Source organism: Salvelinus fontinalis, chromosome 29 (genome assembly GCF_029448725.1).
Source record: "Salvelinus fontinalis isolate EN_2023a chromosome 29, ASM2944872v1, whole genome shotgun sequence".
Lineage (NCBI taxonomy): Eukaryota > Metazoa > Chordata > Actinopteri > Salmoniformes > Salmonidae > Salvelinus > Salvelinus fontinalis.
This window is the reverse complement of record NC_074693.1, coordinates 9,780,046-9,804,406: the sequence shown is the minus strand read 5'-3', so window position 1 is coordinate 9,804,406 and position 24,361 is coordinate 9,780,046. Positions and strand designations below refer to the sequence as shown.

Here is a 24,361-nt window from a genome sequence, read left to right as displayed (position 1 = left end):
GGGTAGGGGGCTAGCTAGGGGCCAGAAGGGTAGGGGGCTAGCTAGGGGCCAGAAGGGTAGGGGGCTAGCTAGGGGCCAGAAGGATAGGGGGCTAGCTAGGGGCCAGCAGGATAGGGGGCTAGCTAGGGGCCAGCAGGATAGGGGGCTAGCTAGGGGCCAGCAGGATAGGGGGCTAGCTAGGGGCCAGCAGGATAGGGGGCTAGCTAGGGGCCAGAAGGATAGGGGGCTAGCTAGGGGCCAGAAGGGTAGGGGCGAGGTGCTTGGGGGCCTGTATGCTAGCAGGGCTCTGTCTTGTGAATTATAGATGAGACTGGTGGACTAGCACTGTGTGTGTAGAAGGTGTTGGACAAGACAGGCACAGCAGGGAGAAAAGCAGGAATGTCATACACGAGTGTGTGTGACTGGGAGAGGGGGAGGGAAGAGAAAGCCAGCAGAAGAGAGGGAGAGGACCGAGATGCAGGGAAGGGAGGGAGGAGAGCAAGAGAGAGAAGCAGACAGGAGGGAAAAAAACAGACTGTTTGTTCCGTTAACATACTGAAGGACCTCTTTCACAAGGACCAAGACACACTTCCCATCCAGGGACGGCAGCCAAGCCAAAATACTGTGTGCGTCTCCGTTGACATAAGACAAGGGACAAAGTGAGAGCAAGCAAGCAAGAGAAAGAATCCCCCCCCCCCCCCCAAAAAAATACGTAAACGCCAAAAGAATCAGAAAAAAGCTAAGTTGGGTTCAGAGCTCAAGACAGCAGCCATACAGTACGGCACCATCTTTGTACCAGAAAAGTTCAGAAGTGGGTGGGTCCTGCCAGTCAGTGTTTATGTCACCACTACCCTGCCTGTGTGAGTGAGTCTAAACTTAGCCGACACCTGGCTGTCAGAAGGATTTTACAATGTTACCCCAGGCGGGCAGGCAGGGCAGGGCAAGTAGTGGAGGGCTGAGGACTGGGTGGTTGATCGTTGTATTGTCCTGTCTCAACAACATCACCACGGCTTTTGACAACAAGCAGCATTGTGCGGCTGTTTTTACTGATCTGGCCAAAGTCTTTGATTCTGTTAACCACTGCATCCCGATCAAAACAGTCAGCGACATATGGCTCTGAGGATTGTCTAGCCTATTTTGAAAACGATTTCTCTGGCCGTGTACAATGTGTACAATCCAAGAAGCTGCTTTCTAACCCACTGGCTGTATCTACGGGAGTTCCACAAGGATAGATTCTTGGGCCGACCCTATTCTCGGTGTATATTAAGAATGTTGCGCATGCTTCTGGTGACCCTCATCCACCTTTATGACACTATACTGTACACAACTGGCCCCTCCCTGAACACGTGTAACCCCCCTACAACATCCAACATACCTTCTCTGACCTTACCAATACCAAAAAAAGGAAATGCATGCTCTTCAACCGGATCTTACCTCAACCTGCCTAGTCTCCTAACATTCTCAACCTCATTCCATACACACATCACCCACCTATAGTCTAAATTTACATCCAGAATTGGTTTCCTAAACCGTGACAGAACATCCTTCACCCACTCTGCCAAGCACAACCTTGTAAAAATGGCCATACTGCCAATCCTGGACTATGACGATGTAGTTTACAGGCTTGCCCCCAAAACAACTTGTAATTTACCATACTGCCATTCGCTTTGTTACCAGTGCCCCCTTAAACACTCATCACTGTGACCTTTACACCCTGCTCAACTGGCCCTCGTTAACATACACCACACCAGACCCACTGGTACCAAAGTCCCTCATTGGCAAGTCCCCCCTCTACCTCAACATCTCCACTACCAATAGCAACCTGCTCTCTGGTAGAGGCATTGTACCGGTCATTCCAAGCCCAGCACTTCCTGTAGCCATCAATCATTCCAGTTTTCCACTGCCAACGACTGGAACGAGCTGCATAAGACCTTCAAACTTGACACATTCAAGCCACCACACTCCTTTAAAAACCGTACCTGATCTGCTGACTGATCAATATGTCTGCTGATCATTGTCTGCCGTGTTGACATTATTGCCTCCTGTTATTGTGGTATTTCTGCACTAACCCAGTGTGAATGTTTCTCATTAGTGCGGCAGCTAGCCTAGCGGTTAAATAGTTGGGCCAGTAACCAAGAGGTCGCTGGTTCGAATATCTGAGCATTCAAGGTGAAAAATCTGTCGATATGTCCTTTAGCACTTAAACCCCCTTTTTCCTCCAAGGGCGCCGTACTACTACGGCTGACCCTGTAAACCACCACGTACTACTACGGCTGACCCTGTAAACCACCACGTACTACTACGGCTGACCCTGTAAACCACCACGTACTACTACGGCTGACCCTGTAAACCACCACGTACTACTACGGCTGACCCTGTAAACCACCACGTACTACTACGGCTGACCCTGTAAACCACCACGTACTACTAAGGCTGACCCTGTAAACCACCACGTACTACTACGGCTGACCCTGTAAACCACCACGTACTACTACGGCTGACCCTGTAAACCACCACGTACTACTACGGCTGACCCTGTAAACCACCACGTACTACTACGGCTGACCCTGTAAACCACCACGTACTACTACGGCTGACCCTGTAAACCACCACGTACTACTACGGCTGACCCTGTAAACCACCACGTACTACTACGGCTGACCCTGTAAACCACCACGTACTACTACGGCTGACCCTGTAAACCACCACGTACTACTACGGCTGACCCTGTAAACCACCACGTACTACTACGGCTGACCCTGTAAACCACCACGTACTACTACGGCTGACCCTGTAAACCACCACGTACTACTACGGCTAACCCTGTAAACCACCACGTACTACTATGGCTGACCCTGTAAACCACCACGTCACTGCACCTGTAAACCACCACGTCACTGCACCTGTAAACCACCACGTCACTGCACCTATCTGGTGTATGACAAAACATAGCTTCTAGAAATAAATGGGGCGAATGTGTCAAAATGGTGTTAAACCAAAATAAAAAGGACTTTCATGCGTTCCACATGTAGAGGAATAATATGCAGATTGACCCATAACTCCACCTAACAACAACATAGGCCTATACACTAGATGACCAAAAGCAAGCAGTAAAATTAGATTTAAAAAACAGATGAAAAAAAATATTATGGAACAGCGGGGACTGTGAAGCAACACAAATATTGGCACAGACACACGCATGCATATACACACACAATAACATACGCACTATACATACATAGGGATTTAGTACTGTAGATATGTGGTAGTGGTGGAGTAGGGGCCTGAGGGCACACAGTGTGTTGTGAAATCTGTGAATGTATTGTAATGTTCTTAAAATTGTATAAATTGCCTTAACTTTGCTGGACTCCAGGAAGAGTAGCTGCTGCTTTGGCAGCTAATGGGGATCCATCATTTAAAAATAGTTAGTTTTTATTTTAAAGAATATGGACACCTGCTCGTCGAACAACTCATTCCAAAATAATTGGCATTAATATAGAGTTGGTCCTCCCTTTGCTGCTATAACAACCTTGACTGTTCTGGGGAGGCTTTCCACTAGGTGTTGGAACATTGCTACGGGGACTTGCTTCCATTCAGCTACAAAAAAAAACCTTAGTTAGGTCGGCCACTGATGTTGGGCGATTAGGCCTGGCTCGCAGTCGGCATTCCAATTCATCCCAAGGGTGTTAGATGGGGTTGAGGTCAGAGCTCTGTGCAGGCCAGTCAAATTCTTCCACACCGATCTCAACAAAGATTTCCTTTCACTGAAACAAGGGGCACGAACCATAAAAAACATCCCCAGACCATTATTCCTCCTCCTCCAAACATTACAGTTGGCGCTATGCACCGGGGCAGGTAGTGTTCTCCTGGCATCCGTCAAATCCATATTTGTTCGTCGGACAGCCAGATGGTGAAGCGTGATTATTCACTCCAAGAAAACGCTTCCACTGCTCCTAAGTCAGTGGAGCAGGTTGAGAGCTTCAAGTTCCTCGGTGTCCACATCACCAACAAACTAACATGGTCCAAGCACACCAAGACAGTCGTGAAGAGGGCACGACAAAACCTATTTTTCCTCAGGAGACTGAAAAGATTTGGCATGGGGTCCTCAGATACTCAAAAAGGTTCTACAGCTGCACCATCGAGAGCATTCTGATTGGTTGCATCACTGTCTGGTATGGCAACTGCGCGGCCTCCGACCGCAAGGCACTACAGAGGGTAGTGCGTACGGCCCAGTACATCACTGGGGCTAAGCTGCCTGCAATCCAGGACCTCTATACCAGACGGTGTCAGAGGAAGGCCCTAAAAATTGTCAAAGACTCGAGCCACCCTAGTCATAGACTGTTCTTTCTGCTACCACACGGCAAGCGGTACCGGGGCGCCAAGTCTAGGTCCAAGAGCTTCTACCCCCAAGCCATAAGACTCCTGAACATCTAATCAAATGGCTACCCAGACTATTTGCATTGCCCCCCTCTTTTACACTGCTGCTACTCTCTGTTGTTATCATCTATGCATTGTCACTTTAATAACTCTACCTACATGTACATAGTATTGGAGGTGTACCTCTGGATGTATTTCAAGGACTACCTTCAAACTCAGTGCCTCTTTGCTTGACATCATGGGAAAATCAAAAGAAATCAGCCAAGACCTCAGAAAAAAAATTGTAGACCTCCACAAGCCTGGTTGATCCTTGGGAGCAATTTCCAAACGCCTGAAGGTACCACGTTCATTTGTACAAACAATAGTACGCAAGTATAAACACCATGGGACCACGCAGCCGTCATACCGCTCAGGAAGGAGACGCGTTCTGTCTCCTAGAGATGAACATACCTTGGTGCGAAAAGTGCAAATCAATCCCAGAACAGAAAAGGACATTGTGAAGATGCTGGAGGAAACAGATACAAAAGTATCTATATCCACAGTAAAACGAGTCCTACATCAACATAACCTGAAAGGCCGCTCAACAAGGAAGAAGTCACTGCTCCAAAACCGCCATAAAAAAGGCAGACTACGGTTTGCAACTACACATGGGGACAAAGATCATACTATTTGGAGAAATGTCCTCTGGTCCGATGAAACAAAAATGGAACTGTTTGGCCATAATGACCATCGTTATGTTTGGAGGAAAAAGGGGGAGGCCTGCAAGCCGAAGAAGACCATCCCAACCGTGAAGCACGGTTGAGGGTGGCAGCATCATGTTGTGGGGGTGCTTTTCTGCAGGAGGGACTGGTGCACTTCACAAAATAGATGTCTTCATGAGGTAGGAAAATTATATATATATATATATATATATATATATATATATATATATATATATATATATATATATATATATATATATATATATATAAATAAATAAAAAAGTGTATATTCTTTTTTGTAAACATTGTATATTTTATGTATTTGTACTATCTCTCTGTATATAGTGTGTTCTATGTTTGTGGTATTGTGTGTTGTCCTGTTCTCTGCTGTAATGTTATACCTCTCTGCCAGGTCGTCAATCTAAATGAGAATTGGTTCTCAATTGACTTGGTGAAATAAATCATTAATGCAGCACAGAAACTGCGTCCGAAACGGCAGCCCATTCCCTATATAGTGCACTACTTTTTAACATCAGGATCCATAGATCTGTGGGATAGGGAAGAGGGTGCCATTTTGGACACGACCTGTGTCTCAGAGAGAGAGAAGAGAAAACTACATTTTCCTGTCATTTTCATTTTGTGTTGATATTTAACAAAAAGCTTTAAGATAATTGAATACGGTGTTACCTACCGTAAAACCTAGACACACCCTGGTCCATATAAACACACACACACGTTTACCCATAAGCACCTGCTCTACCCCTACAACAGTCAAGAGCCAGACACATGTAGGCTATGCACACTGTGTTAGCACACACTAACAAAGACATCCACATGTTGCCATTAGAAACATGGACATCTCTCTTTCTGGCTTTTCTCCTGTTTGAAACACCTCCTGCCTTCCTCTGAAGTAATCAGTGATCTAACGTGGTCTGATGGTGGGCGACAGCTATGCTGTGTTAGATGCAAATAACCACACGTTTACTTCAGTGGATCAAACAGAACAGACAGTCTGCGAGGCAAGGTGTCAGGTTTCTGGGAAGTACTAGAGGGGGGCGAGCTGGGATCTGGTTGGGTGGAATGGGGTTGCTGGTGGGGTCCTTTCATGTCTAGTAGGGTTAGATAGAATTGGTTTGGATAGGGTACTAGGCCTAAATCTTAAGGTGAAGTGAGTTTGAATTGACTTTGGGACAGGGCTGAAGGCAGGTTTGGGACAGGGCTGAACAGTGGGATTGGGCCCAGTTGGGTTCTGAACAACATGGGTCAGGGTTAGGGCCCAGAGTTGTACTTCAAGCCTCTAGCAGGGCCTTGAGGCGGGCCTAGGTCTCTGCGTCTAGGTCAGGGGTCAGGGTTTAGAGGTCGTACCTGCAGCCTCCAGCAGGGCCTCAAGGCGGGCCTGTGTCTCTGGGTCGACGGTGCGGAGGTCCACCCCGTCTGTGGCGCTGGACAAAAGCAACTCGGAGGCCGTCTTCATGATTGGGTTCTCCAAGTCCTCCTGGTCCAAGATAAATGACTCCACCTGGGGTAAGGAGAAGTGTAAGCGAAGCACAACATATAAAGCACATAACAGCAGACAGGGACAACTCACTCTTGATGTTGCATCTGCAGCCGACCCCAAAAATGTCTAATATTATATTGCTTAAAAATCTGTATCCATAGTTGTTGATGAACAGAGTTAAATAAGACCTAAGACTGGAGTCTAATGAAAACAAGCACAGCTCTTCAGGTTGACTGGTGTCCTCCGCAAAAACAGACTTATTTGCATGACTGGATATATATATGACCACATTGTGACGTTTTGGTCTTCGGCAAGGTTTTTTTTTACTTGTTATTTTTTTTGTCTGCTCATGTACCGGTACACGAAACATCTTCTCAAGGCAAGCTGACGTCAGTAGCCGAAGTACACGCCCCTTCGCCAGAAATTTGTCAACGGTAGGGATTCTTCAATTAAGCGTTTGTTGTCATTCAACGAGAGACTAATCATTTTCATGCACATTTTTTCACTTGTTAGATGTAAAATTGAGCAAGTAAGACTGCCTTGGCATAAACAATTTCCTGAGTTATCTTACATTAATTCTGACTATTTTGAGGAAGTGTATACTGGCTACGGCATCTCGAGATGAACAAACAGGACTCTTGCAGCTTTTTCTGTTTTTTCAAGCGAAGGTCTTTTAACGGGAGTATGCGAGCACACTCATTCGGTTAGGTGCCAACCGAAACCAAGCATGCAGAAGACTTTTAGCCAAGCTTCAAGTTTATCCTGAATGCGTGACCTGACCAGGAAAAGGTCATGTCTATTACGCGACCAACCACAGATTATATTTTGGCCCACCAAGCCCAGAGGTTTGGGGCCCACCACAGATTATATTTTGGCCCACCAAGCCCAGAGGTTTGGAGCCCACCACAGATTATATTTTGGCCCACCAAGCTAGAGGTCGACCGATTAATCGGCATGGCCGATTACATTGCAATCCACGAGGAGACTGCGTGGCAGGCTGACCACCTGTTACGCGAGTGCAGGATCAAAAGGACCTGTGGCTGCAAGGAGCCAAGGTAAGTTGCTAGCTAGCATTAAATGATATTGATGATATGATGATTGATGATATTAATAGGTTAACTAGCTTGTCCTGCGTTGCATATAATCCATGCAGTGCCTGTTAATTTATTATCAAATCACAGCCTACTTCAACATCACCAAATGATGATTTAACAAAAGCGAATTTGCGAAAAAAAAGCACAATCGTTTTACAAATGTACCTAACCATAAATATCAATGCCTTAAAATCAAAACAAGTATATATTTTTTAAACCTGAATATTTAGTTAAAAGAAATTCATGTTAGCAGGCAATTTCCTTCTCTTGCGTTCAGTGTAAGCAGAGTCGGGGTATATGCAGCAGTTTGGGTCACCTGGCTCGTTGCGAACTGTGTGAAGACCATTTCTTCCCAACAAAAAACGTAATTAATTTGCCAGGTTTTTACATAATTATGACATAACATTGAATGTTGTGCAATGTAACAGCAATATTTAGACTTAGGGTTGCCACCCGTTCGATAAAATATGGAACGTATTTCACCAAAATAATAAACGTTTTGTTTTCGAAATGATAGTTTCCGGATGTGACCATAATAATGACCTAAGGCTCGTATGTGTGTTTATTATATCATAATTAAGCTAATGATTTGATATAGCGGTTGTAGGCAGCAGCAGGCTCGTACGCATTCATTCAAACAGCAGTTTACTGCGTTTGCCAGCAGCTCTTAGCAATGCTTGAAGCACAGCGCTGTTTATGACTTCAAGCCTATCAACTCCTGAGATTATGCTGGCAATACTATAGTGCCTATAAGAACATACAATAGTCAAAGGTATATAAAATACAAATGGTATAGAGAGAAATAGTCAACGAGCTATAATTCCTATAATAACTACAACCTACCTAAAACTTCTTAACTGGAAATATTGAAGACTCGTGTTAAAAGGAACCACCAGCTTTCATATGTTCTCATGTTCTGAGCAAGGAACTTGAACGTTAGCTTTTTTACATGGCACGTATTGCACTTTTACAGGTTTCCATATTTATTTGAGACTAAATTGATTTTATTTATGTATTATATTAAGATAAAATAAGTGTTCATTGTTCATTCAGTATTGTTGTAATTGTCATTATTACAAATATACATATCCGATTAATCGGTATTGGCTTTTTTTGGTCCGCCAATAAATCGGTATCCTGCTCTAGACCTATTAAATTGGCTCTGACTTTTTACAGGTCAACCAACTACGGGACCGCTGTAAGGGCTAGCATGAACTACGGGACCGCTGTAAGAGCTAGCATGAACTACGGGACCACTGTAAGGGCTAGCATGAACTACGGGACCGCTGTAAGGGCTAGCATGAACTACGGGACCGCTGTAAGGGCTAGCATGAACTACGGCGCCGCTGTAAGGGCTAGCATGAACTACGGGACCGCTGTAAGGGCTAACATGAACTACGGGACCGCTGTAAGGGCTAGCATGAACTACGGGACCGCTGTAAGGGCTAGCATGAACTACGGGACCGCTGTAAGGGCTAGCATGAACTACGGGACCGCTGTAAGGGCTAGCATGAACTACAGGACAGCTGTAAGGGCTAGCATGAACTACAGGACAGCTGTAAGGGCTAGCATGAACTACGGGACCGCTGTAAGGGCTAGCATGAACTACGGGACCGCTGTAAGGGCTAGCATGAACTACGGGACCGCTGTAAGGGCTAGCATGAACTACGGGACCGCTGTAAGGGCTAGCATGAACTACGGGACCGCTGTAAGGGCTAACATGAACTACGGGACCGCTGTAAGGGCTAGCATGAACTACGGGACCACTGTAAGGGCTAGCATGAACTACGGGACCGCTGTAAGGGCTAGCATGAACTACGGGACCGCTGTAAGGGCTAGCATGAACTACGGGACCGCTGTAAGGGCTAGCATGAACTACGGGACAGCTGTATTGCAGGCAGGGACAGGGAAAACAAAACCTCCCTCTGTCATTTCTCAAGGAGTCCCTGTCCTATATGTAGGCTTCAGACCTGTGTTAGTTTTTCTACTTGTTGACCTAGACATGCTGTACACACTGAGGTGTCTCTTCAGGTCTGATGCAAAGTCCATCCCTCCAACTGCCTGACACGTTCACATTGGCACAGAGGCCTTATTACGGACACGGTCTGGGCATTGAGGAAGACTCCGTCAAGCCAACACAGCGTTCGGGAAGTATTCAGACCCTTTGACCTTCACACATTTTGTTACGTTACAGCCTTATTCTAAAGTGGATTAAATAAAATAAAAAATCTATCTACACACAATACCCCATAATGACAATGCGAAAACTTTTTTTTGCTAATTTATTAGAAAAAAGAAAAAGCAGGTAACTTATTTAATATTCAGACCTTTTGCTATGAGCCTCGAAATTGAGCTCAGATGCCTCCTGTTTCCATGGATCATCCTTGAGATGTTTCTACAACTTGATTGGAGTCAACCTGTGGTAAATTCAATTGATTGGACATGATTTGATAAGGCACACACCTATCTATACAAGGTCCCACAGTTGACAGAGCATGTCCGATCAAAAACCAAGCCATGAGGTCGAAGGAATTGTCCGTAGAGCTCCGAGACAAAATTGTGTCAAGGCAAATATGGGGAAGGGTACCAACAAAGGGTACTCTTCCCAACAAATGTCTGCAGCATTGAAGGTCCCCAGGAACACAGTGGCCTCCATTCTTAAATGGGCAATCGGGGGAGAAGGGGGAGAAGGGCCTTGGTCAGTGTGGTGGCAAATTTTTGCGAACTCAAGGCGCGAACAACAAGGAGGTATTTGGACTTATATGGTGGACTTTATCGAACTAAACAAACATTTATTGTGGAACTGGGATTCCTGGGAGTACATTCTGATGAAGATCAAAGGTAAGTGAATATTTATAATGCTATTTCTGACTCTTGATTCCGCAACATGGCGGGTATATGTTTGGCTTGTTTTGGTCTCTGAGTGCCGTACTCAGATTATTGCATGGTTTGCTTTTTCCGTAAAGCTTTTTTGAAATCTGACACAGCGGTTGCATTAAAACTTCTTGGAACTATAGGGGGTGCTGTTCTGCATTAGCATATTTGGGTCTCCAAATTAAACTGCCTCCTGCTAAATTCTTGATCGTACAATATGCATATTATTGTTATTATTGGATAGAAAACACTTTCTAGTTTCTCTAAGCGTTGAAATTTTGTCTCTGAGTGGTACAGAACAATATCTACAGCACTTTTCATGACAGGGGTCAGATTTCAGAAATTTTTACCTCTGATCTGGAGTCTGTTTTTAAGGCGACAGTGAATGCTATGAAGAAACCGACACTGCCTACGTCTTCCTCTGGGTGTCTGTACGTCATCACGTTTTGAATGGAGTCGATTGCACAATCACAGCCACTATAATTCACGAAAACGTAGAAGTACCGCTCTCTCCCTGCATGCGTCATGCGCCAAATGGACATCAGACCTGCCTCCTTCCAAATCGTTTTTTAGAGAGTGATATTTCTCCGGTCATGTTTTCAGTCGTTATAGTTGTTAAAAACATCATAATGTAGTTAATTTGAACCGTTTTATAGCAATTTATATCCGTTTAGTGCGATTGAGGAATTTCTTTGTTGTGCACTCTGAAACTTTGGACACGTTTTGTGGTCCCGTTCGATCGTTAGTGGATATTTCGAAGGACAGAGGACATCTATCGACCAAAAGAAGATTACAACATAGAAAGGATACATTGCCCAAGAATCTGATGGAAGAACAGCTCAAAGTAAGCAATATTTAATATGATAAATCGTTGTTCTGTCGAAATATTTTAAACGCATATTTCGCCATTTTGTTTGTTATCGCGTCACTTGGCGAACCCTGTATTGAAAAGTAAGGATAATTTTAAAAATGTAAGTCAGCGGTTGCATTAAGAACTAATTTGTCTTTCGATTCCTGTCAACCCTGTATTTTTTAGTCAAGTATATGATTAGCTTTCAATTAAACTAGATCACTCTGATAGATGACGTCAGACATATTGAGGCTTGATTTCCTAGTATTTTTATTGTGTAACCACGGTTTTGTATGGCTAAATATGCACCTTTTCGAACAAACTGTATATGTATGTTGTAAAATGATGTTACAGGAGTGTCATCGGAAGAATTCTGAGAAGGTTAGTGAAAAAATTAATATATTTTGGCGGTGATTACGTTATAGCGCTCTTTGGCTGGAATCGATGCTCTGGTAACGTTTTCACATGTGGTATGCTAACTTATCGATTTATTGTGTTTTCGCTGTAAAACGCTTAGAAAATCTGAAATATTGTCTGGAATCACAAGATCTGGGTCTTTCCATTGCTATGCTTTGTCTATTCTTATGAAATGTTTTATTAAGAGTAAATTGGTCATACACGTTGCTCTCTATAGTAATTCTAGTCGTCTTGTGATGGTAGGTGCAATTGTAAACTGTGATTTCTACCTGAAATATGCACTTTTTTCTAACAAAACCTATCCTATACCATAAATATGTTATCAGACTGTCATCTAAAGAGGTTTTTTCTTTGTTAGTGGCTATCAATATCTTAGGTTAGCCGAATTGGTGATAGCACCTGAAGTAGTAAAAAACTGATGGAGTTAGAAAAGTGGTGTATTTTGCTAACTGTTTAGCTAATAGATTTACATATTTTGTCTTCCCTGTAAAACATTTTAAAAATCTGAAATGGTGGCTTTATTCACAAGATCTGTATCTTTCATCTGGTGTCTTGGACTTGTGATTTAATGATATTTAGATGCTACTATTTACTTGTGAAGCTATGCTAGCTATGCTAATCAGTGTGTGTGGGGGGGGGGGGGGGGGGGGGGGGGGGTGCTCCCGGATCCGGGTTTCTGAGGCAGTAGAGGTTAAGGAGAAGTATATCCATAATTCTGTGCATAATACTTGCATCAAAGTTTATTATGAGTATTTCTGTAAATTGATGTGGCTCTGTGCAAATTCACGGGATGTTTTGGAGGCAAAGCCAAATGTAAACGGAGGTTTTTGGATATAAATATGAACTTGATCGAACAAAACATACATGTATTGTGTAACATGTTGTCCCGGGAGTGTCATCTGATGAAGACTATCAAAGGTTAGTGGTTCATTGTATCTCTATTTCTGCTTTTTGTGGCTTTTTGTGACTCTTTGGTTGGAAAATGGTTGTATGCTTTCTGTGACTAGTTGTTGACCTAACATAATGATATGTTGTGCTTTCGCCGAAAAACCTTTTTGAAATCGGAGACTGTGGTTGGATTAACGAGAAGTTTATCTTTAACCTGTTATGGCTGCACGCTGAATATTGAAAAAACTGGAAAATGTGTGCACATTTTCAAACGGCCTCCTAAGAAACTTTTTATTTTCCAATATGCATATATTTACTACTGTTGGATAGATAACAGTCTGTAGTTTCTAAAAAGGTTTGAATTGTTTCTCTAAGTCGAACAGAAATATTTTTACAGCCATTTTCCCAGCCGAATTGAGTTTCCCAAAATGCGATGTGTCTCTTTAAGACCTTCTCTATAAAAGGCCATTTGACTTGTGACCATAGGGACACGTCAGAGGCGTTCGTCAGACTGTAATGCGGAAGTGAGAATTGAAAGGAGTCGAATATCTCGTCCCTGGACTGAATAACACAACTTCTTGTGAGACCTGCGCAGTTAAAATAAAAATCCGGGCGCGAAGGATAATTTGATCTCGGCTTCTGGAACAAGGTAGATAACGTTGAATATGATGCCTGACTACGATATTATTTGATACGTGTCACAAAATCATCCTAAAGTATGTTTTTTCAATATACTTTAATTATATTATTGCAATTTATTCTGGACTTTAGATGTGAAACGACGGAAGAATTTTTTGAAGAAAAGCTTTCTAGCGCAGCAATGCTATCGTGCTAGCTAACCAAAGAGGGAAATAATTCGTTCTGGAACCCAACTAAAGACTCTACTGGACATTGGACCCCGTTACAACATTCTGATGGAGTACCAAGAAAGATAAGACCCAATTTGGGATGCTTTTTCATATATATGTCGAACTGTTGAATGCTAACTCTGCTAACTGTGCTAGGCTAGCGCTTGACTAGAATCAATGCTGCCTTATGCTAGCTTATGATGTTAGCTAATATAACGATATATTGTGTTTTCGCTGTAAAACACTTCAAAAATCGGAAATGTTGTCTGTATTCACAAGATATCTGTCTTTCATTAGTTATCCACCATATGTTTTTCTGAAATGTTTTATGAGGTGTAATTAGTAGCCGACGTTGGTGTATGTATTTTCTCTGGCTACTCCCGGCTGGATTCAGACTGTAGCTATGTATTAGCATTTTTGGGTAGCATCAATGTAAAACTGATTTATAGCTAAAATATGCACTTTTTATGAACAAAACATAGATTTATTGTGTAACATGTTATATGACTGTCATCTGAGGTCGTTTTTTCTGGGCTCTTTAGGTTGGTTTTAGTTTATTTCGGTTGGTTGTGCATGCTACTTCAATCATAATTCATACTTCATAATCATAATTCATACGTGTCTGTCCACTTTTGTATTTGGTGGTGAGCTAACATAAATATATGTGGTGTTTTCTCTGTAAAACATTTAAAAAATCGGACATGTTGGCTGGATTGACAAGATGTTTATCTTTCAAATGCTGTATTGGACTTGTTAATGTGTAAAAGTTAAATATTTTTAAAAAATAGATTTTGAATTTCGCGCCCTGCAGGGGTGTCATTTTCGGTCCGAGGTCGGGCTTGCACGCCAAACAGGTTAAAACGGTGTCTAATACTTGTATGTTTGAGAAATTTGAATTTCGAGATTTCTGTTGATTGAATTTGGCGCCCTGCAATTTCATTGGCTGTTGGCGAGGGGTTACAGACAGGATAACTGTCTTATAAATGAGGGTTATTTCAATCACACCTAGCTATATAGTTAGCTAGCTAACTATATAGCTACTGAAACAGATGTCGGTTTGCTATGTCTTTGGGGAAGAACAGTCATATTCAGGTCCCGATTGGTCAACAAGCTTATTTGACATGTCAAATAGTGTTATTTGACACAAAGACCCAAACGGCATTCCATAGTATGAGAAATCCTGGTTGAGAATGAAACAACTTAACAAATGAACAACGAAACAGCACAGCAAGTAAGTGAAAGAAATAGGTTTTGATTACGTTTTACTGGTAATGGGGCGGCAGGTAGCCTCGTGGCTAGAGCGTCGGGCCAGTAACAGAAAGGTTGCTAGATTGAATCCCCGAGCTGACAAGGTAAAAATCTGTCGTTCTGCCCCTAAACAAGGCAGAATTTGTTCTTAACTTACTTGCCTAGTTAAATAAAGGTTAAATAAAAATAAAAAAATATGGGGACATACATAAATGCCAACAAAATAACTTTTTGGTCAGAGTGGTGTGTGTAACCTTTAACTAGGCAAGTCATTTAAGAACAAATTCTTATTTACAATGACGTCCTACCCCGGCCAAACCCGGACGACGCTGGGCCAATTGTGTGCCACCCTATGGGACTCCCAATCACGGCCGGATGTGATACAGCCTGGTTTCGAACCAGGGACTGTAGTGACGCCTCTTGGAGTCCATGCGTGTGTGTAAACTATTTAACTGTACTAGAATGCTTAAAAGGCCGCTAAAAATGTTTATATCGGTTATCGTTATTGTTTTTTTTGGCAAGGAAAAGATCAGATATCAGTCAAAAATGTCATATCGGTGCATCACTACTTAAAATGTATGCATTCATTGTGCTGGGAGTTGCTTTAGAACAAGGATGGGCAGCTCCAGTCCACAGGGGCCTGATTGGTGTCACACTTTCCCCCCAGCTAAATGTATGTAGTTCTGTCCTTGAGCTGTTCTTGTCTATTGATGTTCTGTATTATGTCATTCTGTATTATGTTTCATGTTTTGTTTGGACCCCAGGAAGAGTAGCTGCTGCTTTTACAACAGCTAATGGGGATCCTAATAAAAATGCTAAACATACCTAACTCCAATAATCATGATCTTCAGTTTAGAATGCAATTAGTTTAATCAGCGGTGTTTGCTAGAGTTGGGGGAGAAGTGACACCACTCCAGAGTATGTGAGCAGAATGTAAAGGAGTGCCCAATTTGACTGGAGCTCGAGGCAAGTTTCCCCAAGGCTGGAGGGTCGGCGTTCTAGACGCTCAAATTTCGCTCAAGTAGCGCTCCCTTCACGAGCTGGGAGCATTCCCGGCCCAGCATGCATTTGCAGGCTACTTGTATGCTGCTTTAGCCCCTTGCTTTAGCTACTGTCATGGAGTTTGCTAAACACTTCGTCAAGAAGCTGATAAAACACAGAGGTGCAAAACCAAGGTGACTTACAAAGAGGAGGACCAAGAGAGGGAGTGTCTACAAATAAAGAATCATTGTGGAATCTGAAAAGACACGTATCCCAAAATCATGGTGGTGTACTACATGCACATGCTAATAGAAAGGAACAAGGTGGGTAGCTAGCTAACTGTCATTGTAGCAAGGTATTTGTAGACCAAAAATCTGATCGTTTTCGTTCTACTATCTATACAATAAGCCATCATTGATTTTGGACCAATAGGCCTGACATATTAGTTCTTCCAAGGAGTTTTCTGATTTGATAGAGTTACTTTACCTAAAAACCTTTAGGCCTACCTAAAGAAACATACAAAAACATTTTGTTCGAGGAACGGTAAAAGATAGGAATAAGAAGAAGAAGAAGAATGAACAGAAACAGAAATTACCATAAACAGACATTGTAGATGAGAATTCGGAATTCATGGTAAATGTACTAATGGTGATATATGTAATGGGAAGTTGATAGACACTAACAATCAAATGCAAACAATTCACACAATTAAAGTTATGAAACAATTAAATATGAACACATTGACGGGAGAGCACACATTCTGAGCGAGACGTGCATTGTGCATATTAGCCACACTCCCCTTCTTGGACTGTGCCATCCCTCGTCCTCCGCAATGGATTAGCCTCGTCCTCCGCAATGGATTAGCCTCGTCCTCCGCAATGGATTAGCCTCGTCCTCCGCAATGGATTAGCCTCGTCCTCCGCAATGGATTAGCCTCGTCCTCCGCAATGGATTAGCCTCGTCCTCCGCAATGGATTAGCCTCGTCCTCCGCAATGGATTAGCCTCGTCCTCCGCAATGGATTAGCCTCGTCCTCCGCAATGGATTAGCCTCGTCCTCCGCAATGGATTAGCCTCGTCCTCCGCAATGGATTAGTTAAATGAGATGGGCGTGAATGAGACAGGTGTCGTGAGCCATAAAAAAATATATATATTTGATGCTGCTCAACAAAAAATAACTTGATCGTCCAAACAAACGACCAGTCGACTAATTGGGGTCAGTCATAATTTGTATTACAGAGAAGGAGACGCAGCAGCAATTTACTTCGCAGGAGAAAGACACATTCCAATATTGCTTTTCAAGACGTAATGATAAATAGCCAATTGGAGGCTTTAAAATGGTTTACTTGGACTTTGGGCCCCTAACTAAAGGACAATGGGAAGGGATCCGGTACGTTGTATGTGCAACTCAACCAGGCTACAAACCGCCTTTTTTTTTTTTATTTAACCTTTATTTAACCAGGTAGGCAAATTGAGAACACGTTCTCATTTACAATTGCGACCTGGCCAAGATAAAGCAAAGCAGTTCGACACATACAACAACACATAGTTACACATGGAGTAAAAACAAACATATAGTCAATAATACAGTGAAAAAGATAAAAAAATAAGTCTATATACAATGTGAGCAAGTGAGGTGAGATAAGGGAGGTGAAGGCAAACAGATATATGTATAAATAAAAATATAAAAAGGCCATGGAGGCGAAGTGAGTACAACACAGCAAGTAAAATAAAAACTAAAAAAAACACTGGAATGGTTGGTTTGCATTGGAAGAAAGTGCAAAGTAGAGACAGAAATAATGGGGTGCAAAGGAGCAAAATAAATTAATAAATAAATACAGTAGGTAAAGAGGTAGTTGTTTGGGCTAAATTGTAGATGGGTTATGTACAGGTGCAGTAATCTATGAGCTGCTCTGACAGCTGGTGCTTAAAGCTAGTGAGGGAGATAGGTGTTTCCAGTTTCAGAGATTTTTGTAGTTCGTTCCAGTCATTGGCAGCAGAGAACTGGAAGGAGAGGCGTCCAAAGGAAGAATTGGTTTTGGGGGTGACTAGAGAGATATACCTGCTGGAGCGCGTGCTACGGGTGGGTGCTGCTATGGTGACCAGCGAGCTGAGATAAGGGGGGACTTTACCTAGCAGGGTCTTGTAGATGACCTGGAACCAATGGGTTTGGCGACGAGTATGAAGCGAGGGCCAGCCAACGAGAGTGTACAGGTCGCAGTGGTGGGTAGTATATGGGGCTTTGGTGACAAAACGGATGGCACTGTGATAGACTGCATCCAATTTATTGAGTAGGGTTTTGGAGGCTATTTTGTAAATGACATCACCGAAGTCGAGGATTGGTAGGATGGTCAGTTTTACAAGGGTATGTTTGGCAGCATGAGTAAAGGATGCTTTGTTGCGGAATAGGAAGCCAATTCTAGATTTGACTTTGGATTGGAGATGTTTGATGTGGGTCTGGAAGGAGAGTTTACAGTCTAACCAGACACCTAGGTATTTGTAGTTGTCCACATATTCTAAGTCAGAGCCGTCCAAAGTAGTGATGTTGGACAGGCGGGCAGGAGCAGGCAGCGATCGGTTGAAGAGCATGCATTTGGTTTTACTTGTAAGCCACACTCCCCTTGCTATATGGTCAGAGACAACCTCCAAACATTCCCCACTCCCTCCAAATCAAAGCCAAGCCGAGAGACCAATTACAACTAGGTGATGGTTTCGTTGTGTCAACTGACATTTGGACTAGAAGAAGGGGGGCACAGTTTCCTGGGGTGGGGGGGGGGCTTGTCGCTTGTTTAATTGACGGAAAATATAAAGGCCACATGGTGTTGCTGAGCTACAAGCACATACAAGGACACCACACAGCAGAGGCCATTTAGCAGAAATGTCAAAGTGTCCTGAGAAACTAGAACGTGCAGCGACAGCTGGTGGTGACTGACAGCGCAAGAAACATGGTCAAGGCCTTCAACACAACTGGTCTTGAGGAGACAAATGACGGACTAAGAGATGGCGTCCGACACGGAGGAGGCGGCGTCCGACACGGAGGAGGCGGCGTCCGACACGGAGGAGGCGGCGTCCGACACGGAGGAGGCGGCGTCCGACACGGAGGAGGCGGCGTCCGACACGGAGGAGGCGGCGTCCGACACGGAGGAGGCGGCGTCCGACACGGAGGAGGCGGCGTCCGACACGGAGGAGGCGGCGTCCGACACGGAGGAGGCGGCGTCCGACACGGAGGAGGCGGCGTTCGACACGGAGGCGGACCTATCTAAAGGCCATGAGAAGAAAAGCAGATGAAGATGTTATCACCTTTTGGAAAGACAACATCGCATCCCTGCCCATTCTGGCAAGAGTGGCCCAAAGGGTGTTAAGCATCCCCAGTGGCTTTGCAAGCAGGGAGAGGGTATTCTCCGCTGCTGACCTGCTCTCCAGGAACCACCGCATGAGGCTGAAGCCACAAGAGAGTCTGGCCAAACTTGTTTCTAAAAGTGAATTCAAAAGCACTGTTTCATTTTGATTTAATTCTAAGTAAGTCACAGCCTATATGCGCAATTTAGACTATGATGATTTAATACAACAAAATAGTTTAAAAGCTGAGCGCTGAATGTTCCTGCCAGCCAAATAATCAAATTATACTAATAATATAGCCTAAATAATTAATTTGTTCCTTTTATAGGCTACTCGTCCGGCTATTTAGTGTTATATGCTGTTCAATACGTAGCTTATTTGAAACGATGAGCGCTTCTTACCTTTTCATGTTGATTATAAAAAATACTTATCATTCAAATCAAATGGTTTGGTTTCAATACTTCAAAACCAAATGGTAGACACGTAGTCATCAAATTGATCAGGTCTTGGTTAAATTATGATTTTGTTTTTTAAATGAATGGAGATAATGTGTAGAGCCCGTTTTTATTTTTGATGTGGATGGGAAAGAACAGAGGCTGTTTCTCCAGTCTGGAACCGTTGTTTGATGAATGGCTTGGCTCTGTACAGTACAGTGAGTTACCCTGAGCTGAGCGCAAAAGGCCAGCCTAGCTATGGAATATCTAAGATCCAGGGCCTTTATGTAGGAGCCTTGTGACTGACACAGATTCCCATCTCAGTGTTCTACCTCACAACTTCGTCCGCAAACTAACAAGCATTTTCGGTATACAAACTCCTTAAATGTTTTCTAAATCAATGTTTTCCAAAATGGTGGTTCATATTATGCTGATCCCTTTAAGGGGATTTGCAACCGAAAACTGTCTTTTGACTAGAAACATTCGTTTGTTGCTTTGTGTGTGTAATAACTGAAAAGACTTGAGACTTCGATGTGGGTCAAGGAGCAAAACAAGTGTTCCATAATAAACATCTCAAAAACATGCATGGAGTGACATCCGTTCCATATCAACACCAGCAGCCGGCATAAGGTTCTCTCGAGTGGGGCCAATCAAGCCAAGCAGGCTCTGAGAAGTTAGTGTAAACAGAGCGAGTCAAGGTCTTGATTTGAAAACCATATCCATCAGTTCCTAGCTCTTCTAGAAAGGCTGCCTTGACCGTATGCTACGGGGCTGTATGTAGCTGTAAAAAGGTACTCCAGGAGGGTCGGTATTGGTGCCTGGATCAGTTAACCCATAGCTGAACCTTTAACACAGAACAGAACAGCAGCATGGAGGAAACAGCATGCAGCAAATTCAGTACATACAGCACAGGCTCCTGGCACAGCTCCGTGCTGGGACTGCAGCTGCCCAAGGTCAGGGCCGGAGAGAGGGGCTTGTGTCCGTCTGTGTACACAACAACATGCCGACTAACCTGTCCCAGTTCCAAACTAGTGTGCTGTTTACTAGCATTGCTTAGCAAAGATTTGAGGAACGTGACGGGAGTGCAGATAAAATAAGGGAATAGATCCTGTGAATTCAATATTAATGATGTGTTTAAACTTCTGACAACAGGTAATAAACTGTTTCAAATTCACAAAAAAATATTAAATAAGACAAACTGGTCACATTCCTAGCACTACAGTATGCAAAGATATGTAATGAAAACAATGTGTCACCTGCAACTGTCAAACAGCATTCAAAACAAAAACAGAGGACTGAGCTAACTGAGTCAATAGTCTGCCTTTAGCTGTATTTCTTCACTGAGATGAGGACCAGTAAGGAAAAGCTACTGGGAGTCCAGACAGACAGACTCGCAGCAGTCTGTGTGGAGGAATGTAGCTATACACCTGGAATGCAGAAAACAATTACTTTTGGGGGATGTAGTTCCAAGAGGGCTCTCACAAACAACAATGGACATCACTCCTGCCCATCAATGAACTATAGTTCCCAGCACTGTGTTGCACCCAGAGAGCTGGAAAGGCCTGTAAAGGCATCTGCTTAATCCTGGAGCTCAGAGTTCAGCTGCAGCCCACAGGAGTGAGCTCTCCACTAGGCTAACATTTCACAACAATACCTCCCTTTCAGCCACATCCTCAAGGCCTTTTAGAAAGGCCACAAAACTTAACACAGGTATCATACATATACTGTGCATTCAGTCTCAACCAATTCCCAAAAGACAGACGGTAGAGCAAGAAAGATAGCGGCCTGCTCTCGTCTCCCATCTCATTTCCCAAATGAAACACGAGAACTTCAAATCCATTCCAGACGTAATGCTCACTATTTACTTGTGGCTTATGATTTGGTCAGGAGGTGGTAGCTCAACAGGCATTGTCTACTACACCATGTTAACATGCCAGGCTCCACAGCTTCCATCTATCCAACACCATGACATGGAAAAGTGCTCTCTGCAGGTGCACATGTTACGAGACAGACAGACTTATAACATGACAGAAAAAAAATGGCACTGCCTCATGAATAAATAAAACCCTTTGTTGAAATGGGAAACTTATTAGTGGATTGATTTTCCAGTATTATCATGATTTGGCTCCCTAGCCCTGAGCCACTGTCAGGTTATAGTCTGGTCTGGCCGTTCCAACATGCGTCACACACAGATGTGACCCTTGCCTGGAAACCCAATTGGATTGAATTAAATGTTGGGCAGAAATTAATGTTTGAATCAGGAACATTTCCACAAACTCAATCAGCCAGAATGTTGAATACAATTATATTTTAACTTACTTTACCGGTCATCTGTGTGGTTGGACCTTTTGCAGGTAGGAATGAGACATTGTATACACAGGAAAGTAAAAGAACAACTGCCCAAAGCGCTGCTAGTGTGTTCAGATTTCTGTCACCGGAAGAATGCATACCTGCCGCGCTCGGGTTTACATGGTTCAGCGCATGCTTCAGGTGACAGAAATCAACGCACTTCCGGCACTTTGATAAAGTGATTTAACTATCCTTTCCTGTGGATATATTGTCTGACATTCCTACCATAAAAAGGACCAACAGCGGTAACAACCGGTTTAGAATGTTTAAATGTAAATTTGCTGGCTTGTACAGGTCGTGAGAGGAACATTTCCTTATACAAACACTCATTTTGCCTGATATAGAATTCAATGCAATTCAACATTGGGTTTCCAGGCAAACATGATCCTAGAATGTGTTCCTAGAATGGGAGTCCATAGACTGTCACATGACACCATGCAAGCCTAATTACATTTCAACAGTTATAATGACAAAGCAAGCATGGTGCCTTGGTAGGAAGTGGACAGAATAGCCAGACAGGTAACAATGTGTCAGTCAGACAACAACTTCATTGTGTCATGGCCACCACAAGTCCACATACAGGTTAGGTTAGGGCTGGGTATGGTGGGGCATGGTATGGCAGGGCAACCACAGGTGTGGCTTTAAAAGTCACACCTTCACTGGACATGGAAGTTGATTGGTTGGTGGTGAACAAGCAGAGGGCAAACGTGTCAGGAAACTAATCCACATAAGAAAGATTTTAGAGTTGAACCTGTTGTGTTATCATCATTACAGATGACAGAACAGGAACTCGTGGTTTGTGTGTGACCATGTTGTAGCTCGCGATGTCTGCTCAACTGTCAGGTATCAACCTCAACGGTGGTGCCCTGTAAGCCTACCAACACATGTAAAGTTGGGCACAACTCTGAAAGGCGACTGTTACAAATTGTTACAACGCAGGACAGTTATATAGAGTTGTCACTGCCTCGTGAGGCTGAGACCAGTGTCATCTGATCCGTCTATTCTTTATTTATGACAGCCCGATGATCGACCACTCAACTAGCTAGGACAGTTAGCCAACAAACGTTAGCTGTCTAAAACGTGTGTTGAAGAATTGAAAGACCGTCAGATTTAAATGTGATATAATGTATAAATGGTGACGTAATTGCACCATTACTTTAAAATTGTAGGTCGTTTTAATATTGGCAAGATTGACAGCCCGTGCTTGTTCTGACAGTGTGAATACGTGCTCTCCCACCAGTGTGTAGTGTCCGAAGTTGAGAATGTGTATCTGTGCTGCGAGACGATTGCTAACTTAATAGCTAGCACTGACGATGGCATGATCGCTTCCACCCGAACTAGGCCGTGGTCACAGCCTACGCCGCATAAATAAAACATTACATCGGTTATCGTGTAATTATGTTGGTGTCTTGCACTATTCTCCTTATGTCTGACAACCCATGAGCAATTGAGTTATCTGGAGACATGTTTGAAGCAAATTCGTAGTTGTTTATAATGTTATTTCGTCAGCCTAGGAGGGGGTGGCTGCCCACAGCTAACTAGCTGGCTAGGCAGTGAGATGAACGTTCGCGCTAGCTAGTTGGCTAACTAGCATATCTAGCTAATGTTACCTCTGAGACCTCGTCTTCGTCGCTGTTGGATCCGGGACCAGAGGAAAGGACTGCAGCCGCAGCCAGTTTGAAATCCAGTCTATCTGTAGGAGGCCCACCGGGCTCGCCAAACAATCGTACTTTCTTTCCGCCCACACCAATCCCTATGCCCCGGAGTCCGACTCCTGGTGTTGCTCCTACCCCCATCCCTACCGCTGGGGTGCGAGGAGTCACCGAGTCGATCTCGTCCTCGAAGGCGTCCGTCAGCATTCTCGTCCCGGCTACTGCATCCTGCATACTTATCTTGACAATACGTATATTAGCGTTGTTATTGTTGACCTTAACTTCCTTCAGGGGTATCTCTTGTGGAATATTCGGGTGTTTTTACTTCAGGGAATCCTGAAACTCTCCCGAAGCGAGGGTTGAGGAGGATCTCTTTCCCCCAGCCATTAGCTAACTTTCTAGCTAACAACCTAACCCATTGCTCAATGTTTCTCAGAAACCCCGCCTCTAAAGAAAATACTGAATTCGCCATTGGTTGACGTCAAAAAATTGCTGACAATGATTGGTTTACCTTGGTGCTTCTCAAGCAGAAGCACGCGACGTCAGTTAGGTTTACCAATATCACGAGTCTCTCAAAACGAACGTCACAACGTGCAGTGGATTCACTGGTACTGGTATTAAAAGTAAATTGGTTTAAACTGGAATATTTCAGGCATTTACTGTCATGTCAACGTGATATTTGGAACGTCATAAACAGGGTCATCAGAAGGAAAGTAACTGAACTGAATGACTACCGAACAGTAGCACTCACTTCCATCATCATTAAGTGCTTTGAGATGCTAGTCAAAGACCACATCCCTTCCTCCCCAATTCGACTACCACCCTGAAAGTGAC

General features: G+C 43.6%; 1 protein-coding gene across 19 annotated transcripts in view; it reads right to left on the bottom strand.

Annotated features, from left to right (window-relative positions):
* The window catches only part of LOC129827401 (ankyrin repeat and KH domain-containing protein 1-like), a 68,097-nt gene extending 44,161 nt beyond the window's left edge, over positions 1-23,936 (bottom strand). For all 19 annotated transcript variants that reach the window (XM_055888206.1, XM_055888208.1, XM_055888218.1 and 16 more), the window contains exons 1-2: positions 23,486-23,936; positions 6,423-6,576 (exon numbers count right to left, since the gene is read on the bottom strand). In XM_055888206.1, the coding sequence (XP_055744181.1) occupies positions 6,423-6,576; positions 23,486-23,761 (430 nt within the window). In that variant the 5' untranslated portion in view covers positions 23,762-23,936. The remainder of the gene's footprint in view (positions 1-6,422; positions 6,577-23,485) is intronic.
* Positions 23,937-24,361: the final 425 nt, after the last annotated feature.